Here is a 20,851-nt window from a genome sequence, read left to right as displayed (position 1 = left end):
GGAAATTGGTTTGGGCCTCTCAGAGGCACGGAGCGTCCTCAGCACCTGCAGCTACCTGCAACCACCTGCATGCCCCGCCTCCAACAGGAAGTCATTATTAATCTATTTACTGATATTAAACAGTTTAGTTCAGACTTCTGCTAGTGCTGTCTGATGTAATTAGTACTATAATAGCTGTATATAGAGAGATGAAAACATTCCTTATTATTAATCTATTTACAGATATTAAATGGTTTAGTTCAGACTTCTGCTAGTGCTGTCTGATGTAATAAGTACTATAATAGCTGTATATAGAGAGAGATGAAAACATTCCTTATTATTAATCTATTTACAGATATTAAATGGTTTAGTTCAGACTTCTGCTAGTGCTGTCTGATGTAATAAGTACTATAATAGCTGTATATAGAGATGAAAACATTCCTTATTATTAATCTATTTACTGATATTAAACAGTTTAGTTCAGACTTCTGCTAGTGCTGTCTGATGTAATAAGTACTATAATAGCTGTATATAGAGATGAAAACATTCCTTATTATTAATCTATTTACAGATATTAAATGGTTTAGTTCAGACTTCTGCTAGTGCTGTCTGATGTAATTAGTACTATAATAGCTGTATATAGAGAGATGAAAACATTCCTTATTATTAATCTATTTACAGATATTAAATGGTTTAGTTCAGACTTCTGCTAGTGCTGTCTGATGTAATAAGGACTATAATAGCTGTATATAGAGAGAGATGAAAACATTCCTTATTATTAATCTATTTACAGATATTAAATGGTTTAGTTCAGACTTCTGCTAGTGCTGTCTGATGTAATAAGTACTATAATAGCTGTATATAGAGAGATGAAAACATTCCTTATTATTAATCTATTTACAGATATTAAATGGTTTAGTTCAGACTTCTGCTAGTGCTGTCTGATGTAATAAGTACTATAATAGCTGTATATAGAGATGAAAACATTCCTTATTATTAATCTATTTACAGATATTAAATGGTTTAGTTCAGACTTCTGCTAGTGCTGTCTGATGTAATAAGTACTATAATAGCTGTATATAGAGATGAAAACATTCCTTATTATTAATCTATTTACAGATATTAAATGGTTTAGTTCAGACTTCTGCTAGTGCTATCTGATGTAATAAGTACAATAATAGCTGTATATAGAGATGAAAACGTTCCTTATTATTAATCTATTTACAGATATTAAACGGTTTAGTTCAGACTACTGCCCAGTGCTGTCTGATGTAATAATACTATAATAGCTGTATATAGAGATGAAAACGTTCCTTATTATTAATCTATTTACAGATATTAAACGGTTTAGTTCAGACTACTGCCCAGTGCTGTCTGATGTAATAATACTATAATAGCTGTATATAGAGATGAAAACATTCCTTATTATTAATCTATTTACAGATATTAAACGGTTTAGTTCAGACTTCTGCTAGTGCTGTCTGATGTAATAAGTACTGTAATAGCTGAATATAGAGAGAGATGAAAACGTTCCTTATTATTAATCTAATTACAGATATTAAATGGTTTAGTTCAGACTTCTGCTAGTGCTGTCTGATGTAATAAGTACTATAATAGCTGTATATAGAGATGAAAACATTCCTTATTATTAATCTATTTACAGATATTAAATGGTTTAGTTCAGACTTCTGCTAGTGCTGTCTGATGTAATAAGTACTATAATAGCTGTATATAGAGATGAAAACGTTCCTTATTATTAATCTATTTACTGATATTAAACAGTTTAGTTCAGACTTCTGCTAGTGCTGTCTGATGTAATAAGTACTATAATAGCTGTATATAGAGATGAAAACATTCCTTATTATTAATCTATTTACAGATATTAAATGGTTTAGTTCAGACTTCTGCTAGTGCTGTCTGATGTAATAAGTACTATAATAGCTGTATATAGAGATGAAAACATTCCTTATTATTAATCTATTTACATATATTAAATGGTTTAGTTCAGACTTCTGCTAGTGCTGTCTGATGTAATAAGTACTATAATAGCTGTATATAAAGAGATGAAAACATTCCTTATTATTAATCTTTTTACAGATATTAAATGGTTTAGTTCAGACTTCTGCTAGTGCTGTCTGATGTAATAAGTACTATAATAGCTGTATATAGAGATGAAAACGTTCCTTATTATTAATCTATTTACAGATATTAAACGGTTTAGTTCAGACTACTGCCCAGTGCTGTCTGATGTAATAATACTATAATAGCTGTATATAGAGATGAAAACGTTCCTTATTATTAATCTATTTACAGATATTAAACGGTTTAGTTCAGACTACTGCCCAGTGCTGTCTGATGTAATAATACTATAATAGCTGTATATAGAGATGAAAACATTCCTTATTATTAATCTATTTACAGATATTAAACGGTTTAGTTCAGACTTCTGCTAGTGCTGTCTGATGTAATAAGTACTGTAATAGCTGTATATAGAGAGAGATAAAAACATTCCTTATTATTAATCTAATTACAGATATTAAATGGTTTAGTTCAGACTTCTGCTAGTGCTGTCTGATGTAATAAGTACTATAATAGCTGTATATAGAGATGAAAACATTCCTTATTATTAATCTATTTACAGATATTAAATGGTTTAGTTCAGACTTCTGCTAGTGCTGTCTGATGTAATAAGTACTATAATAGCTGTATATAGAGATGAAAACGTTCCTTATTATTAATCTATTTACAGATATTAAACGGTTTAGTTCAGACTTCTGCTAGTGCTGTCTGATGTAATTAGTATTATAATAGCTGTATATAGAGAGATGAAAACATTCCTTATTATTAATCTATTTACAGATATTAAATGGTTTAGTTCAGACTTCTGCTAGTGCTGTCTTATGTAATAAGTACTATAATTGCTGTATATAGAGAGAGATGAAAACGTTCCTTATTATTAATCTATTTACAGATATTAAACGGTTTAGTTCAGACTTCTGCTAGTGCTGTCTGATGTAATTAGTACTATAATAGCTGTATATAGAGATGAAAACATTCCTTATTATTAATCTATTTACAGATATTAAACGGTTTAGTTCAGACTTCTGCTAGTGCTGTCTGATGTAATTAGTACTATAATAGCTGTATATAGAGAGAGATGAAAACGTTCCTTATTATTAATCTATTTACAGATATTAAACGGTTTAGTTCAGACTTCTGCTAGTGCTGTCTGATGTAATAAGTACTATAATAGCTGTATATAGAGAGAGATGAAAACGTTCCTTATTATTAATCTATTTACAGATATTAAATGGTTTAGTTCAGATTTCTGCTAGTGCTGTCTGATGTAATAAGTACTATAATAGCTGTATATAGAAATGAAAACGTTCCTTATTATTAATCTATTTACAGATATTAAACGGTTTAGTTCAGACTTCTGCTAGTGCTGTCTGATGTAATAAGTACTATAATAGCTGTATATATATATAGAGATGAAAACATTCCTTATTATTAATCTATTTACAGATATTAAACGGTTTAGTTCAGACTTCTGCTAGTGCTGTCTGATGTATTAAGTATTATAATAGCTATATATAGAGATGAAAACATTCCTTATTATTAATCTATTTACAGATATTAAACAGTTTAGTTCAGACTTCTGCTAGTGCTGTCTGATGTAATAAGTACTATATTAGCTGTATATAGAGAGAGATGAAAACATTCCTTATTATTAATCTATTTACAGATATTAAACGGTTTAGTTCAGACTTCTGCTAGTGCTGTCTGATGTAATAAGTACTATATTAGCTGTATATAGAGAGAGATGAAAACATTTCTTATTATTCTATTTACAGATATTAAATGGTTTAGTTCAGACTTCTGCTAGTGCTGTCTGATGTAATAAGTATTATAATAGCTGTATATAGAGATGAAAACATTCCTTATTATTAATCTATTTACAGATATTAAACGGTTTAGTTCAGACTTCTGCTAGTGCTGTCTGATGTAATAAGTATTATAATAGCTGTATATAGAGATGAAAACATTCCTTATTATTAATCTATTTACAGATATTAAACGGTTTAGTTCAGACTTCTGCTAGTGCTGTCTGATGTAATAAGTATTATAATAGCTGTATATAGAGATGAAAACATTCCTTATTATTAATCTATTTACAGATATTAAACGGTTTAGTTCAGACTTCTGCTAGTGCTGTCTGATGTAATAAGTATTATAATAGCTGTATATAGAGATGAAAACATTCCTTATTATTAATCTATTTACAGATATTAAACGGTTTAGTTCAGACTTCTGCTAGTGCTGTCTGATGTAATAAGTATTATAATAGCTGTATATAGAGATGAAAACATTCCTTATTATTAATCTATTTACAGATATTAAACGGTTTAGTTCAGACTTCTGCTAGTGCTGTCTGATGTAATAAGTATTATAATAGCTGTATATAGAGATGAAAACATTCCTTATTATTAATCTATTTACAGATATTGAACAGTTTAGTTCAGACTTCTGCTAGTGCTGTCTGATGTAATAAGTACTATATTAGCTGTATATAGAGAGAGATGAAAAAATTCCTTATTATTAATCTATTTACAGATATTAAATGGTTTAGTTCAGACTTCTGCTAGTGCTGTCTGATGTAATTAGTACTATAATAGCTGTATATAGAGATGAAAACATTCCTTATTATTAATCTATTTACAGATATTAAATGGTTTAGTTCAGACTTCTGCTAGTGCTGTCTGATGTAATAAGTACTATAATAGCTGTATATAGAGAGATGAAAACATTCCTTATTATTAATCTATTTACAGATATTAAATGGTTTAGTTCAGACTTCTGCTAGTGCTGTCTGATGTAATAAGTACTATAATAGCTGTATATAGAGATGAAAACATTCCTTATTATTAATCTATTTACAGATATTAAATGGTTTAGTTCAGACTTCTGCTAGTGCTGTCTGATGTAATTAGTACTATAATAGCTGTATATAGAGGGATGAAAACATTCCTTATTATTAATCTATTTACAGATATTAAACGGTTTAGTTCAGACTTCTGCTAGTGCTGTCTGATGTAATAAGTACTATATTAGCTGTATATAGAGATGAAAACATTCCTTATTATTCATCTATTTACAGATATTAAACGGTTTAGTTCAGACTTCTGCTAGTGCTGTCTGATGTAATAAGTACTATAATAGCTGTATATAGAGATGAAAACATTCCTTATTATTAATCTATTTACAGATATTAAATGGTTTAGTTCAGACTTCTGCTAGTGCTGTCTGATGTAATAAGTACTATAATAGCTGTATATAGAGATGAAAACATTCCTTATTATTAATCTATTTACAGATATTAAATGGTTTAGTTCAGACTTCTTCTAGTGCTATCTGATGTAATAAGTACAATAATAGCTGTATATAGAGATGAAAACGTTCCTTATTATTAATCTATTTACAGATATTAAACGGTTTAGTTCAGACTTCTGCTAGTGCTGTCTGATGTAATAAGTATTATAATAGCTGTATATAGAGATGAAAACATTCCTTATTATTAATCTATTTACAGATATTAAACGGTTTAGTTCAGACTTCTGCTAGTGCTGTCTGATGTAATAAGTATTATAATAGCTGTATATAGAGATGAAAACATTCCTTATTATTAATCTATTTACAGATATTAAACGGTTTAGTTCAGACTTCTGCTAGTGCTGTCTGATGTAATAAGTATTATAATAGCTGTATATAGAGATGAAAACATTCCTTATTATTAATCTATTTACAGATATTGAACAGTTTAGTTCAGACTTCTGCTAGTGCTGTCTGATGTAATAAGTACTATATTAGCTGTATATAGAGAGAGATGAAAAAATTCCTTATTATTAATCTATTTACAGATATTAAATGGTTTAGTTCAGACTTCTGCTAGTGCTGTCTGATGTAATTAGTACTATAATAGCTGTATATAGAGATGAAAACATTCCTTATTATTAATCTATTTACAGATATTAAATGGTTTAGTTCAGACTTCTGCTAGTGCTGTCTGATGTAATAAGTACTATAATAGCTGTATATAGAGAGATGAAAACATTCCTTATTATTAATCTATTTACAGATATTAAATGGTTTAGTTCAGACTTCTGCTAGTGCTGTCTGATGTAATAAGTACTATAATAGCTGTATATAGAGATGAAAACATTCCTTATTATTAATCTATTTACAGATATTAAATGGTTTAGTTCAGACTTCTGCTAGTGCTGTCTGATGTAATTAGTACTATAATAGCTGTATATAGAGGGATGAAAACATTCCTTATTATTAATCTATTTACAGATATTAAACGGTTTAGTTCAGACTTCTGCTAGTGCTGTCTGATGTAATAAGTACTATATTAGCTGTATATAGAGATGAAAACATTCCTTATTATTCATCTATTTACAGATATTAAACGGTTTAGTTCAGACTTCTGCTAGTGCTGTCTGATGTAATAAGTACTATAATAGCTGTATATAGAGATGAAAACATTCCTTATTATTAATCTATTTACAGATATTAAATGGTTTAGTTCAGACTTCTGCTAGTGCTGTCTGATGTAATAAGTACTATAATAGCTGTATATAGAGATGAAAACATTCCTTATTAATAATCTATTTACAGATATTAAATGGTTTAGTTCAGACTTCTTCTAGTGCTATCTGATGTAATAAGTACAATAATAGCTGTATATAGAGATGAAAACGTTCCTTATTATTAATCTATTTACAGATATTAAACGGTTTAGTTCAGACTACTGCCCAGTGCTGTCTGATGTAATAATACTATAATAGCTGTATATAGAGATGAAAAAGTTCCTTATTATTAATCTATTTACAGATATTAAACGGTTTAGTTCAGACTACTGCCCAGTGCTGTCTGATGTAATAAGTACTATAATAGCTGTATATAGAGAGAGATGAAAATGTTCCTTATTATTAATCTAATTACAGATATTAAACGGTTTAGTTCAGACTTCTGCTAGTGCTGTTTGATGTAATAAGTACTATAATAGCTGTATATGGAGAGATGAAAACATTCCTTATTATTAATCTATTTACAGATATTAAACGGTTTAGTTCAGACTTCTGCTAGTGCTGTCTGATGTAATTAGTACTATAATAGCTGTATATAGAGAGATGAAAACATTCCTTATTATTAATCTATTTACAGATATTAAATGGTTTAGTTCAGACTTCTGCTAGTGCTGTCTGATGTAATAAGTACTATAATACCTGTTTATAGAGATGAAAACATTCCTTATTATTAATCTATTTACAGATATTAAACGGTTTAGTTCAGACTTCTGCTAGTGCTGTCTGATGTAATAAGTACTATAATAGCTGTATATAGAGAGAGAGAGATGAAAACGTTCCTTATTATTAATCTATTTACAGATATTAAACGGTTTAGTTCAGGATTCTGCTAGTGCTGTCTGATGTAATTAGTACTATAATAGCTGTATATAGAGAGAGATGAAAACATTCCTTATTATTAATCTATTTACAGATATTAAATGGTTTAGTTCAGACTGCTGCTAGTGCTGTCTGATGTAATAAGTACTATAATACCTGTTTATAGAGATGAAAACATTCCTTATTATTAATCTATTTACAGATATTAAATGGTTTAGTTCAGACTTCTGCTAGTGCTGTCTGATGTAATAAGTACTGTAATAGCTGTATATAGAGAGAGATGAAAACGTTCCTTATTATTAATCTATTTACAGATATTAAATGGTTTAGTTCAGACTTCTGCTAGTGCTGTCTGATGTAATTAGTACTATAATAGCTGTATATAGAGATGAAAACATTCCTTATTATTAATCTATTTACAGATATTAAACGGTTTAGTTCAGGATTCTGCTAGTGCTGTCTGATGTAATTAGTACTATAATAGCTGTATATAGAGATGAAAACATTCCTTATTATTAATCTAATTACAGATATTAAACGGTTTAGTTCAGACTTCTGCTAGTGCTGTTTGATGTAATTAGTACTATAATAGCTGTATATAGAGATGAAAACATTCCTTATTATTAACCTAATTACAGATATTAAACGGTTTAGTTCAGACTTCTGCTAGTGCTGTCTGATGTAATTAGTACTATAATAGCTGTATATAGAGAGAGATGAAAACGTTCCTTATTATTAATCTATTTACAGATATTAAACGGTTTAGTTCAGACTTCTGCTAGTGCTGTTTGATGTAATAAGTACTATAATAGCTTTATATAGAGATGAAAACATTCCTTATTATTAATCTAATTACAGATATTAAACGGTTTAGTTCAGACTTCTGCTAGTGCTGTCTGATGTAATTAGTACTATAATAGCTGTATATAGAGAGAGATGAAAACGTTCCTTATTATTAATCTATTTACAGATATTAAACGGTTTAGTTCAGACTTCTGCTAGTGCTGTCTGATGTAATAAGTACTATAATAGCTGTATATAGAGAGATGAAAACATTCCTTATTATTAATCTATTTACAGATATTAAATGGTTTAGTTCAGACTTCTGCTAGTGCTGTCTGATGTAATAAGTACTATAATAGCTGTATATAGAGAGAGATGAAAACGTTCCTTATTAATCTATTTACAGATATTAAACGGTTTAGTTCAGACTTCTGCTAGTGCTGTCTGATGTAATAAGTACTATAATAGCTTTATATAGAGAGAGATGAAAACGTTCCTTATTAATCTATTTACAGATATTAAACGGTTTAGTTCAGACTTCTGCTAGTGCTGTCTGATGTAATAAGTACTATAATAGCTGTATATAGAGATGAAAACATTCCTTATTATTAATCTATATACAGATATTAAACGGTTTAGTTCAGACTTCTGCTAGTGCTGTCTGATGTAATAAGTACTATAATAGCTGTATATAGAGAGAGATGAAAACGTTCCTTATTCATCTATTTACAGATATTAAACGGTTTAGTTCAGACTTCTGCTAGTGCTGTCTGATGTAATAAGTACTATAATAGCTGTATATAGAGATGAAAACATTCCTTATTATTAATCTATTTACAGATATTAAACGGTTTAGTTCAGACTTCTGCTAGTGCTGTCTGATATAATAAGTACTATAATAGCTGTATATAGAGAGAGATGAAAACGTTCCTTATTAATCTATTTACAGATATTAAACGGTTTAGTTCAGACTTCTGCTAGTGCTGTCTGATGTAATAAGTACTATAATAGCTGTATATAGAGAGAGAGGAAAACGTTCCTTATTATTAATCTATTTACAGATATTAAACGGTTTAGTTCAGACTTCTGCTAGTGCTGTGTGATGTAATAAGTACTATAATAGCTGTATATAGAGGTGAAAACATTCCTTATTATTAATCTATTTACAGATATTAAACGGTTTAGTTCAGACTTCTGCTAGTGCTGTCTGATGTAATAAGTACTACTATAGCTGTATATAGAGATGAAAACATTCCTTATTATTAATCTATTTACAGATATTTAATGGTTTAGTTCAGACTTCTGCTAGTGCTGTCTGATGTAATAAGTACTATAATAGCTGTATATATAGAGATGAAAACATTCCTTATTATTAATCTATTTACAGATATTAAATGGTTTAGTTCAGACTTCTGCTAGTGCTGTCTGATGTAATTAGTACTATAATAGCTGTATATAGAGAGATGAAAACATTCCTTATTAATCTATTTACAGATATTAACTGGTTTAGTTCAGACTTCTGCTAGTGCTGTCTGATGTAATAAGTACTATAATAGCTGTATATAGAGATGAAAACGTTCCTTATTATTAATCTATTTACAGATATTAAACGATTTAGTTCAGACTTCTGCTAGTGCTATCTGATGTAATAAGTACTATAATAGCTGTATATAGAGATGAAAACATTCCTTATTATTAATCTATTTACAGATATTAAACGGTTTAGTTCAGACTTCTGCTAGTGCTGTCTGATGTAATTAGTACTATAATAGCTGTATATAGAGAGAGATGAAAACGTTCCTTATTATTAATCTATTTACAGATATTAATCGATTTAGTTCAGACTTCTGCTAGTGCTGTCTGATGTAATAAGTACTATAATAGCTGTATATATATAGATGAAAACATTCCTTATTATTAATCTATTTACTGATATTAAACGGTTTAGTTCAGACTTCTGCTAGTGCTGTCTGATGTAATAAGTACTATAATAGCTGTATATAGAGAGATGAAAACATTCCTTATTATTAATCTATTTACTGATATTAAACGGTTTAGTTCAGACTTCTGCTAGTGCTGTCTGATGTAATAAGTACTATAATAGCTGTATATAGAGAGAGATGAAAACGTTCCTTATTATTAATCTATTTACAGATATTAAATGGTTTAGTTCAGACTTCTGCTAGTGCTGTCTGATGTAATTAGTACTATAATAGCTGTATATAGAGAGAGATGAAAATGTTCCTTATTATTAATCTATTTACAGATATTAAATGGTTTAGTTCAGACGTCTGCTAGTGCTGTCTGATGTAATAAGTACTATAATAGCTGTATATAGAGAGAGATGAAAACATTCCTTATTATTAATCTATTTACAGATATTAAACGGTTTAGTTCAGACTTCTGCTAGTGCTGTCTGATGTAATTAGTACTATAATAGCTGTGTATATAGAGATGAAAACATTCCTTATTATTAATCTATTTACAGATATTAAACGGTTTAGTTCAGACTTCTGCTAGTGCTGTCTGATGTAATAAGTACTATAATAGCTGTATATAGAGATGAAAACATTCCTTATTATTAATCTATTTACAGATATTAAATGGTTTAGTTCAGACTTCTGCTAGTGCTGTCTGATGTAATTAGTACTATAATAGCTGTGTATATAGAGATGAAAACATTCCTTATTATTAATCTATTTACAGATATTAAACGGTTTAGTTCAGACTTCTGCTAGTGCTGTCTGATGTAATAAGTACTATAATAGCTGTATATAGAGATGAAAACATTCCTTATTATTAATCTATTTACAGATATTAAATGGTTTAGTTCAGACTTCTGCTAGTGCTGTCTGATGTAATAAGTACTATAATAGCTGTATATAGAGATGAAAACATTCCTTATTATTAATCTATTTACAGATATTAAATGGTTTAGTTCAGACTTCTGCTAGTGCTGTCTGATGTAATAAGTACTATAATATTTGTATATATAGAGATGAAAACATTCCTTATTATTTATCTATTTACAGATATTAAACGGTTTAGTTCAGACGACAGGCTGGCCCTGTGTGGTGACCTGCATTGGCAATTGGTTTGGGAAAGGAAGGTAAGTGATACGGTATGATTTTAATAACACCGAACATAAGGATGTAACGTGGGATACAGATAGACACAAACTCATTATTATTTTTGGTTATTTGTAGAGCGCCAACAGATTCCGCAGCGCAATACATGGCGCTAGATTACAAGTGAGATTACAAGTGAGGCGCAAACTGCGACTGCTTTTCTTTCATGTAAGTGGCAAGAGTCCATGAGCTAGTGAAGTATGGGATATACAATCCTACCAGGAGGGGCAAAGTTTCCCAAACCTCAAAATGCCTATAAATACACCCCTCACCACACCCACAATTCAGTTTTATAAACTTTGCCTCCTATGGAGGTGGTGAAGTAAGTTTGTGCTGAGATTTCTACGTTGATATGCGCTTCTCAGCATTTTTGAAGCCCGATTCCTCTCAGAGTACAGTGAATTTCAGAGGGATGTGAAGGGAGTATCACCTACTGAATGCAATAGTTTTCCTCACAGGGGATCTATTTCATAGGTTCTCTGTTATCGGTCGTAGAGATTCATCTCCTACCTCCCTTTTCAGATAGACGATATACTCTAATATTCCATTACCTCTATGGATAACTGTTTCAGTACTGGTTTGGCTATCTGCTATATGTGGATGGGTGTCTTTTGGTAAGTATGTTTATTACTTAAGACACCCCAGCTATGGTTTAGCACTTTATGCATTTATATAAAGTTCTAAATATATGTATTGTACTTATATTTGCCATGTGTCAGGTTCATGTATTTCCTTGTGCAGACTGTCCATTTCATATTTAGGGAAATAAATATTTTAAGAAAGTCTTTTTTTCTAATTGACTACATTTTTTTTGCAAATTGCGGGTAGTATTAGGCCCGCAGGTGCGCCAAATGCTAGACTTTATTGCGTCATTTTTGGCGCAAGATTTTTGGCGCGAAAAGTACGTCTGTTGACGCAACTTCGTCATTTCTGGCGTTGTAGTTGACGCCGAAGCCTTACACACAGTTGCTTCATTAGTGACGCGAGTGTCATTCCCGGATATTGTTGGCGCGAAAAAATTTTCAGTTACGTTGTGCATCATACTTGGCGCCAAATTTTTCATTAATTAAATACCCCATTACTGTTTGCCTCTTGCCTTTTTCTATGTCAGAGGGCCTGACATCGGTTTTATTAAAGCTAAGTGCATTTGTTGTAAGTTTGTGGAAATTATATCTCCAAATGTCATTTGTAATAGTTGTTATGATAAACTTTTACATGCAGATAGTGTGTCCATCAGTAATAGTACATTGCCAGTTGCAGTTCCTTCAACTTCTAATGTGCATGATATACCTATGAATTTTAAAGAATTTGTTACTGATTCTATTCAGAAGGCTTTGTCTGCATTTCGACCTTCTAATAAACGTAAAAGGTCTTTTAAAACTTCTCATTCAGTTGATGAAATTTCAAATGACCGACAACATAATAATTTATCCTCCTCTGATGAGGATCTATCTGATACAGAAGATCCTTCCTCAGATATTGACACTGACAAATCTACTTATTTATTTAAAATAGAGTATATACGTTCTTTATTAAAGGAAGTGCTAATTACTTTGGATATTGAGGAAACTAGCCCTCTTGACGTTAAGTCTAGTAAACATTTAAATGCTGTTTTTAAACCTCCTGTGGTTACTCCAGAGGTTTTTCCTATCCTGATGCTATTTCTGATATGATTTCTAAGGAATGGAATAAGCCAGGTACTTCTTTTATTCCTTCTTCAAGGTTTTAAAAATTGTATCCTTTACTAGCTTTTTCTATAGAGTTTTGGGAAAAAGTCCCCAAAGTTTATGGGGCTATTTCTACTCTTGCTAAACGTACCACTATTCCTATGGAAGATAGTACTTCCTTTAAGGATCTTTTAGATAGGAAGCTGGAATCTTAGCTCAGTAAAGCCTATTTATATTCAGGTCATCTTCTCAGACCTGCAATTTCTTTGGCTGATGTTGCGGCTGCTGCAACTTTTTGGTTGGAGAATTTAGCACAACAAGAATTGGATTCTGACATATCTAGCATTATTCGCTTACTGCAATATGCTAATCATTTTATTTGTGATGCCAATTTTGATATTATCAAAATTGATGTTAGATCCATGTCTTTAGCTATTTTAGCTAGAAGAGCTTTGTGGCTTAAATCTTGGAATGCTGATCTGACATCTAAGTCTAGATTACTATCTCTTTCTTTCCAAGGTAATAATTTATTTGGTTCTCAGTTGGATTCTATTATTTCAACTGTTACTGGGGGAAAGGGAGTTTTTCTGCCTCAGGATAAAAAAACCTAAAGGTATATCTAAGGCTTCTAACCGTTTTCGTTCCTTTCGTCAGAATAAGGAACAAAAATCTAATCCTTCCCCCAAAGAATCTGTTTCCAATTGGAAGTCTTCCTCAAATTGGAATAAATCCAAGCCATTTAAGAAACCAAAGTCAGCCCCTAAGTCCGCATGAAGGTGCGGCCCTCATTCGAGCTCAGCTGGTAGGGGGCAGATTAAGGTTTTTCAAGGATATTTGGATACATTCTGTCCAAAATCAAGGGATTCAGAGCATTGTCTCTCAAGGGTATTGAATAGGATTCAGAATAAGACCTCCTGTGAGAAGATTTTTTTTCTCTCACGCATCCCAGCAAATCCAGTAAAAGCTCAGGCTTTCCTGAAGTGTGTTTCAGACCTGGAGTTTTCAGGGGTAATCATGCCGGTTCCTTTTCAGGAACAAGGTCTGGGGTTTTATTCAAATCTATTCATTGTCCCAAAGACCCCTCTGTCAACCTCCCTACGGATTATGGATTCGGGCATTATGTTAAGTCACCCTGTGCCCATTATAGGTGCAGGGTGCAAATCCAACAGTACTGGAGGGGTTAACTTCAGTTTTGAGTAACTGTATTGTCTAAGACAGAGACAGGTTTCTTGGCATCAGCTATTGTTTACTGTAATTAGGTTTAGGTGATAAGCGTTCACATTGTTTAATCACCTCCAGAGTTCAGACTGCCAGGTGCCAGGAAGGAATCCATTGTTTTCTTGTGTTTGATTGTTTAGTTGATTACGTAATGTAATTCTATTGTATCATGTAAAAGGGTGTCTTCCCTCTATCTAATGTATTATACTCTTCCAATCCCCCATCTAGGAGAGTGTCAAACACATGGGAGACCTGCATAAATACCGGGCATATAGCCCTCAATAAAGTAGATTCTGTTTTACCCTCAAGACGGAGCTTGGTCTCGTGTTTGGGGGGAATTAACTGGGTTGTGTGTTCCTAATCCGGTATTCAGGGCATTTTTCATCTGGTATTAACCCTCGATATCAGGGTTATACCATAACAGAAGGAAAATTCATTCAGACCAGTTCTGGATCTGAAAATTTTGAATCGTTATGTAAGAGTACCAACTTTCAAGATGGTGACTATAAGGACTATTCTGCCTTTTGTTCAGCAAGGACATTATATGTCTTCAATAGACTTGCAGGATGCATACCTTCATATTCCGATTCATCCAGAACATTATCAGTTCCTGAGATTCTCTTTTCTAGACAAGCATTACCAATTTGTTGCTCTTCCATTTAGCCTAGCAACAGCTCCAAGAATCTTTTCAAAGGTTCTAGGTGCCCTACTCTCTGTAATCAGAGAACAGGGTATTGCGGTGTTTCCTTATTTGGACGATATCTTGGTACTAGCTCAGTCTTTACGTTCTGCAGAATCTCACACGAATCAACTAGTGTTGTTTCTTCGAAAACATGGTTGGAGGATCAATTTACCAAAAAGTTTCTTATTTCCTCAGACAAGGGTCACCTTTTTAGGTTTAGAGATAGATTCAGTGTCCATGACTCTGTCTCTAACAGACAAGAGACGTTTGAAATTGGTTGCAGCCTGTCGGCACCTTCAGTCTCAGTCATTCCCTTCAGTGGCTATGTGCATGGAAGTTTTAGGCCTCATGACTGCAGCATCGGACACAATTCCTTTTGCTTGTTTTCACATGAGACCTTTTCCAGCTTTGTATGCTGAATCAATGGTGCAGGGATTATACAAAGATATCACAATTAATATCCTTAAATCCCAATGTTCGACACTTTCTGCCGCGGTGGTTAAATCACCAGCGTTTAGTTCAAGGGGCTTCTTTTGTTCGCCCAACCTGGACTGTGATAACTACAGATGCAAGTCTTTCAGGTTGGGGAGCTGTTTGGGGATCTCTGACAGCACAAGGGGTTTGGAAATCTCAAGAGACGAGAAAACCAATCAATATTTTAGAACTCTTTTAGTATCTCGGATACTTGCTTGGGTGGAATCCAGCTCCTGTCTAATCTCTGCTGTGCATATCCCAGGTGTAGACAATTGGGAGGCGGATTATCTCAGTCGTCAGACTTTACATCCGGGGGAGTGGTCTCTCCATCCAGATGTGTTTTCTCAGATTGTTCAGATGTGGGGTCTTCCAGAGATAGATCTGATGGCCTCTCATCTAAACAAGAAACTTCCCAGATACCTGTCCAGGTCCAGGGATGCTCAGGCGGAAGCAGTGGATGCACTGACACTTCCATGGTGTTATCAACCTGCTTACATCTTTCCGCCTCTATTTTTTCTTCCAAGAGTGATCTCCAAAATCATCATGGAACAATCGTTTGTGTTGCTGGTGGCTCCAGCATGGCCACACAGGTTTTGGTATGTGGATCTTGTTCGGATGTCCAGTTGCCAACCTTGGCCACTTCCGTTAAGGCAGGACCTACTGTCTCAAGGTCCATTTTTCCATCAGGATCTCAAATCATTAGATTTGAAGGTATGGAAATTGAACGCTTAGTGCTAAGCCATAGAGGTTTCTCTGACTCAGTGATTAATACTATGTTACAAGCTCGTAAATCTGTCTCTAGAATGATTTATTATCGAGTTTGGAAGACTTACATTTCATGGTGTTTTTCTCATAAATTCTCTTGGCATTCTTTTCGAATTCCTAGAATTTTACAGTTTCTTCAGGATGGTTTGGATAAAGGTTTGTCTGCAAGTTCCTTGAATGGACAAATCTCTGATCTTTCTGTTTTATTTCACAGAAAGATTGCAAAACTTCCTGATATTCACTGTTTTGTACAGGCTTTAGTTCGTATTAAGCCTGTCATTAAATCAATTTCTCCTCCTTGGAGTCTTAATTTGGTTTTGAAGGCTTTACAGGCTCCTCCATTTGAGCCTATGCATTCTTTGGATATTAAACTACTTTCTTGGAAAGTGTTGTTCCTTTTGGCTATCTCTTCTGCTAGAAGAGTTTCTGAGCTATCTGCTCTTTCTTGCGAGTCTCCTTTTCTGATTTTTCATCAGGATAAGGCGGTTTTGCAAACTTAATTACAATTTTTACCTAAGGTTGTGAATTCTTTAATTCTTCAACTTTAGTAGAGAAATTGTTGTCCCTTCCTTGTGTCCTAATCCTAAGAATTCTTTGGAAACATCCTTACATTCTTTGGATGTGGTAAGAGCTTTGAAATATTATGTTGAAGCTACTAAAGATTTCAGGAAGAATTCCAGTCTATTTGTTTTATTTTCTGGTCCTAGGAAAGGTCAGAAGGCTTCTGCTATTTCCTTGGCTTCTTGGTTAAAGCTTTTGATTCATCAAGCTTATTTGGAGTCGGGTAAGAACCCGCCTCAGAGAATTACAGCTTATTCTATTAGATCAGTCTCCACTTCGTGGGCTTTTAAGAATGAAGCTTGAGCTGGTCAGATTTGCAAAGCGGCAACTTGGTCCTCTTTGCATACATTTACTAAATTCTACCGTTTTGATGTATTCGCTTCTTCAGAAGCAGTTTTTGGTAGAAAAGTACTTCAGGCAGCTGTTTCAGTTTGATTCTTCTGCTGATGTTTTAAGTTTTTCTTGTCATTAAAGATTAAACTTATGATTTGGGTTGTGGATTATTTTTTCAGCGGTATATATGGCTGTTTTTTATTTTATCCGTCCCTCTCTAGTGACTCTTGCGTGGAGTTCCACATCTTGGGTATTGATATCCCATACGTCACTAGCTCATAGACTCTTGCCAATTACATGAAAGAAAACATAATTTATGTAAGAATTCAACTGATAAATTCATTTCTTTCATATTGGTCATAAGAGTCCATGAGGCCCACCCTTTTTATGGCGGTTATGATTTTTTGTTTAAAGCACAATTATTTCCAAATTCCTTTATTGATGCTTTTTACTCCTTTCTTTATAACCCCACTACTTGGCTATTCGTTAAACTGAATTGTGGGTGTGGTGAGGGGTGTATTTATAGGTATTTTGAGGTTTGGGAAACTTTGCCCCTCCTAGTAGGATTGTATATCCCATACGTCATTAGCTCGTGGACTCTTGCCAATATGAAAGAAATCAATTTATCAGGTAAATTCTTACATAAATTATGTTTTTTAGAGCTTAATTCTATTTTAAATGCACACTCCACGTTTTGCGCATTATATAGGTCACAAAAAATCAAACCTCAAATCCCCACAGACTTTAATGGAGCCTCAAAATTTCACTGCTGCAATCTCGCTCTAACCTGAACACAGGATCGCATTGAGATATATGTATTTCTATACATATATACACATAAATACATATTTTCTATGCATATATACACACATATATAAATACACAAATGCATATATATATATATATATATACACACACACATATAAATACACAAATGCATATATACACACATATATACACAAATGCATATATACACACACATATAAATATGTATATAAATACATATACATACACAAAAAGTACTATGGATCATTAATAGGGTATGATACCCAATCTCAATAATGCAAAATCAGGTCAGAAATCAAATCCTCTGAGAATATAAACCTATGATTCATACAGTGACTTGCTACGTACTTATAGCAAAATCCTAAGGTGTCATGAGTGTCCACGGGTGCATATATATACCTCTCCGAGTGCTCCCAGGTCTTCACCGGCGTGGCTCGGCGTCCTCATGGATCAGCTGCATTCCTCTGTCGTCACTGTGTTCAACCCCTTTCGCATCATGGGGTCAAATCCTCCAATAGTTGCCTGATTTTAGTTCACACCTCCCAGAATAAGCCAATAGCCACGGACTGGCTAGCAATGCAGTAAGTGGAAAAAACGAATGCATCCGCAGTATCTTCTAAAATAACAACTTTAATGTTCACAAAACTTTAAAATACAGGAAAATGGCAGCAACATGTACACATGAAAAGGTGGTGTGGCACTGATGGCTTACGCGTTTCCATCTATAACTACGGCTTTCTGCCGAAACGTGTAAGCCATCAGTGCCCCACCACCTTTTCATGTGTGCATGTTGCTGCCATTTTCCTGTATTTTAAAGTTTTGTGAACATTAAAGTTGTTATTTTAGAAGATACTGCGGACGCATTCGTTTTTTCCACTTATAAATACATATATACACATATAAATACATATATAGTTATATACACATATATAAATACACAAATGCATATATATATATATATATATATATATATATATATATATATACACATACACATATAAATACACAAATGCATATATACCCACACTTATATACACACACATATAAATATGTATATAAATACATATATACACATATAAATACATATATACACATATAAATACATATATACACACACATATACATATATACACACACACAAATACACAAATGCATATATACACACACATAGCTACACAAATGCATATATACACACACACGTAAATATGTTTATAAAAATACATATATACACATATAAATACATATATACACACACATATAAATACATATATATTTATATTAATAAAAATCATTATACATGTGTTCCTATGAATCCCTATGTAAAAGCACTTTCTGATAACCTTGCACCCTTATAACTTTTTATTGCAATCATTTTAAGCAATAATTTCCAATCATGGGTATTTAACGTGTGCCTAAGCATGAGAGCATTGAAGGTTGCACCTCACTTGTAACCTAGTCCATACTAAGGTCTGGTGCCCATGTTCCATCCTTATCACATACTGAGAGCTACACCAGGCAGTGGGTTAATGCTTGAGGGGGCATGAGTCTGAGAACACCTGAAATAAGAATGTGACATGGGCACCAGGCAGACCCTATCACATACTGAGGTCTACACCAGGCATTGGGTTAATGCTTGCGGGGTCATGAGTCTGAGAACACCTGAAATAAGGATAAGACATGGGCACCAGGTAGACCCTATTACATACTGAGGTCTACACTAGGCAGTGGGTAATGCTTGAGGGGGCATGAGTCTGAGAACACCTGAAATAAGGATGGGACATGGGCACCAGGCAGATCCCATCACATACTGAGGTCTACACCAGGCAGTGGGTTAATGCTTGAGGGGTCATGAGTCTGAGAACACCTGAAATAAGGATGTGACATGGGCACCAGGCAGACCCTATCACATACTGAGGTCTACACCAGGCAGTGGGTTAATGCTTGAGGGGTCATGAGTCTGAGAACACCTGAAATAAGGATGTGACATGGGCACCAGGCAGACCCTATCACATACTGAGGTCTACACCAGGCATTGGGTTAATGCTTGCGGGGTCATGAGTCTGAGAACACCTGAAATAAGGATAAGACATGGGCACCAGGTAGACCCTATTACATACTGAGGTCTACACTAGGCAGTGGGTAATGCTTGAGGGGGCATGAGTCTGAGAACACCTGAAATAAGGATGGGACATGGGCACCAGGCAGATCCCATCACATACTGAGGTCTACACCAGGCAGTGGGTTAATGCTTGAGGGGTCATGAGTCTGAGAACACCTGAAATAAGGATTGGACATGGGCACCAGGCAGACCCTATCACATACTGAGGTCTACACCAGGCAGTGGGTTAATGCTTGAGGGGTCATGAGTCTGAGAACACCTGAAATAAGGATGTGACATGGGCACCAGGCAGACCCTATCACATACTGAGGTCTACACCAGGCATTGGGTTAATGCTTGCGGGGTCATGAGTCTGAGAACACCTGAAATAAGGATAAGACATGGGCACCAGGTAGACCCTATTACATACTGAGGTCTGCACTAGGCAGTGGGTAATGCTTGAGGGGGCATGAGTCTGAGAACACCTGAAATAAGGATGGGACATGGGCACCAGGCAGATCCCATCACATACTGAGGTCTACACCAGGCAGTGGGTTAATGCTTGAATGGTCATGAGTCTGAGAACACCTGAAATAAGGATGAGACATGGGCACCAGACAGACCCTATCACATACTGAGGTCTACACCAGGCAGTGGGTTAATGCTTGAGGGGTCATGAGTCTGAGAACACCTGAAATAAGGATAAGACATGGGCACCAGGTAGACCCTATTACATACTGAGGTCTACACTAGGCAGTGGGTAATGCTTGAGGGGGCATGAGTCTGAGAACACCTGAAATAAGGATGGGACATGGCACCAGGCAGACCCCATCACATACTGAGGTCTACACCAGGCAGTGGGTAAATGCCTGAGGGGGCATGAGTCTGAGAACACCTGAAATAAGGAT

The 20,851-nt window shown here is 33.8% G+C and overlaps 1 protein-coding gene across 1 annotated transcript in view; it reads left to right on the top strand.

Annotated features, from left to right (window-relative positions):
• The window catches only part of SLC37A1 (solute carrier family 37 member 1), a 303,425-nt gene that overhangs the window by 79,618 nt on the left and 202,956 nt on the right, over nt 1-20,851 (top strand). The window contains exon 8 of the mRNA XM_053705706.1: nt 11,264-11,340. Within this exon, the coding sequence (XP_053561681.1) occupies nt 11,264-11,340 (77 nt within the window). The remainder of the gene's footprint in view (nt 1-11,263; nt 11,341-20,851) is intronic.

The sequence above is a fragment of the Bombina bombina genome, chromosome 3 (assembly GCF_027579735.1).
Source record: "Bombina bombina isolate aBomBom1 chromosome 3, aBomBom1.pri, whole genome shotgun sequence".
In the NCBI taxonomy this organism is placed as follows: domain Eukaryota; kingdom Metazoa; phylum Chordata; class Amphibia; order Anura; family Bombinatoridae; genus Bombina; species Bombina bombina.
This window is presented reverse-complemented; position numbering and strand designations above follow the sequence as displayed.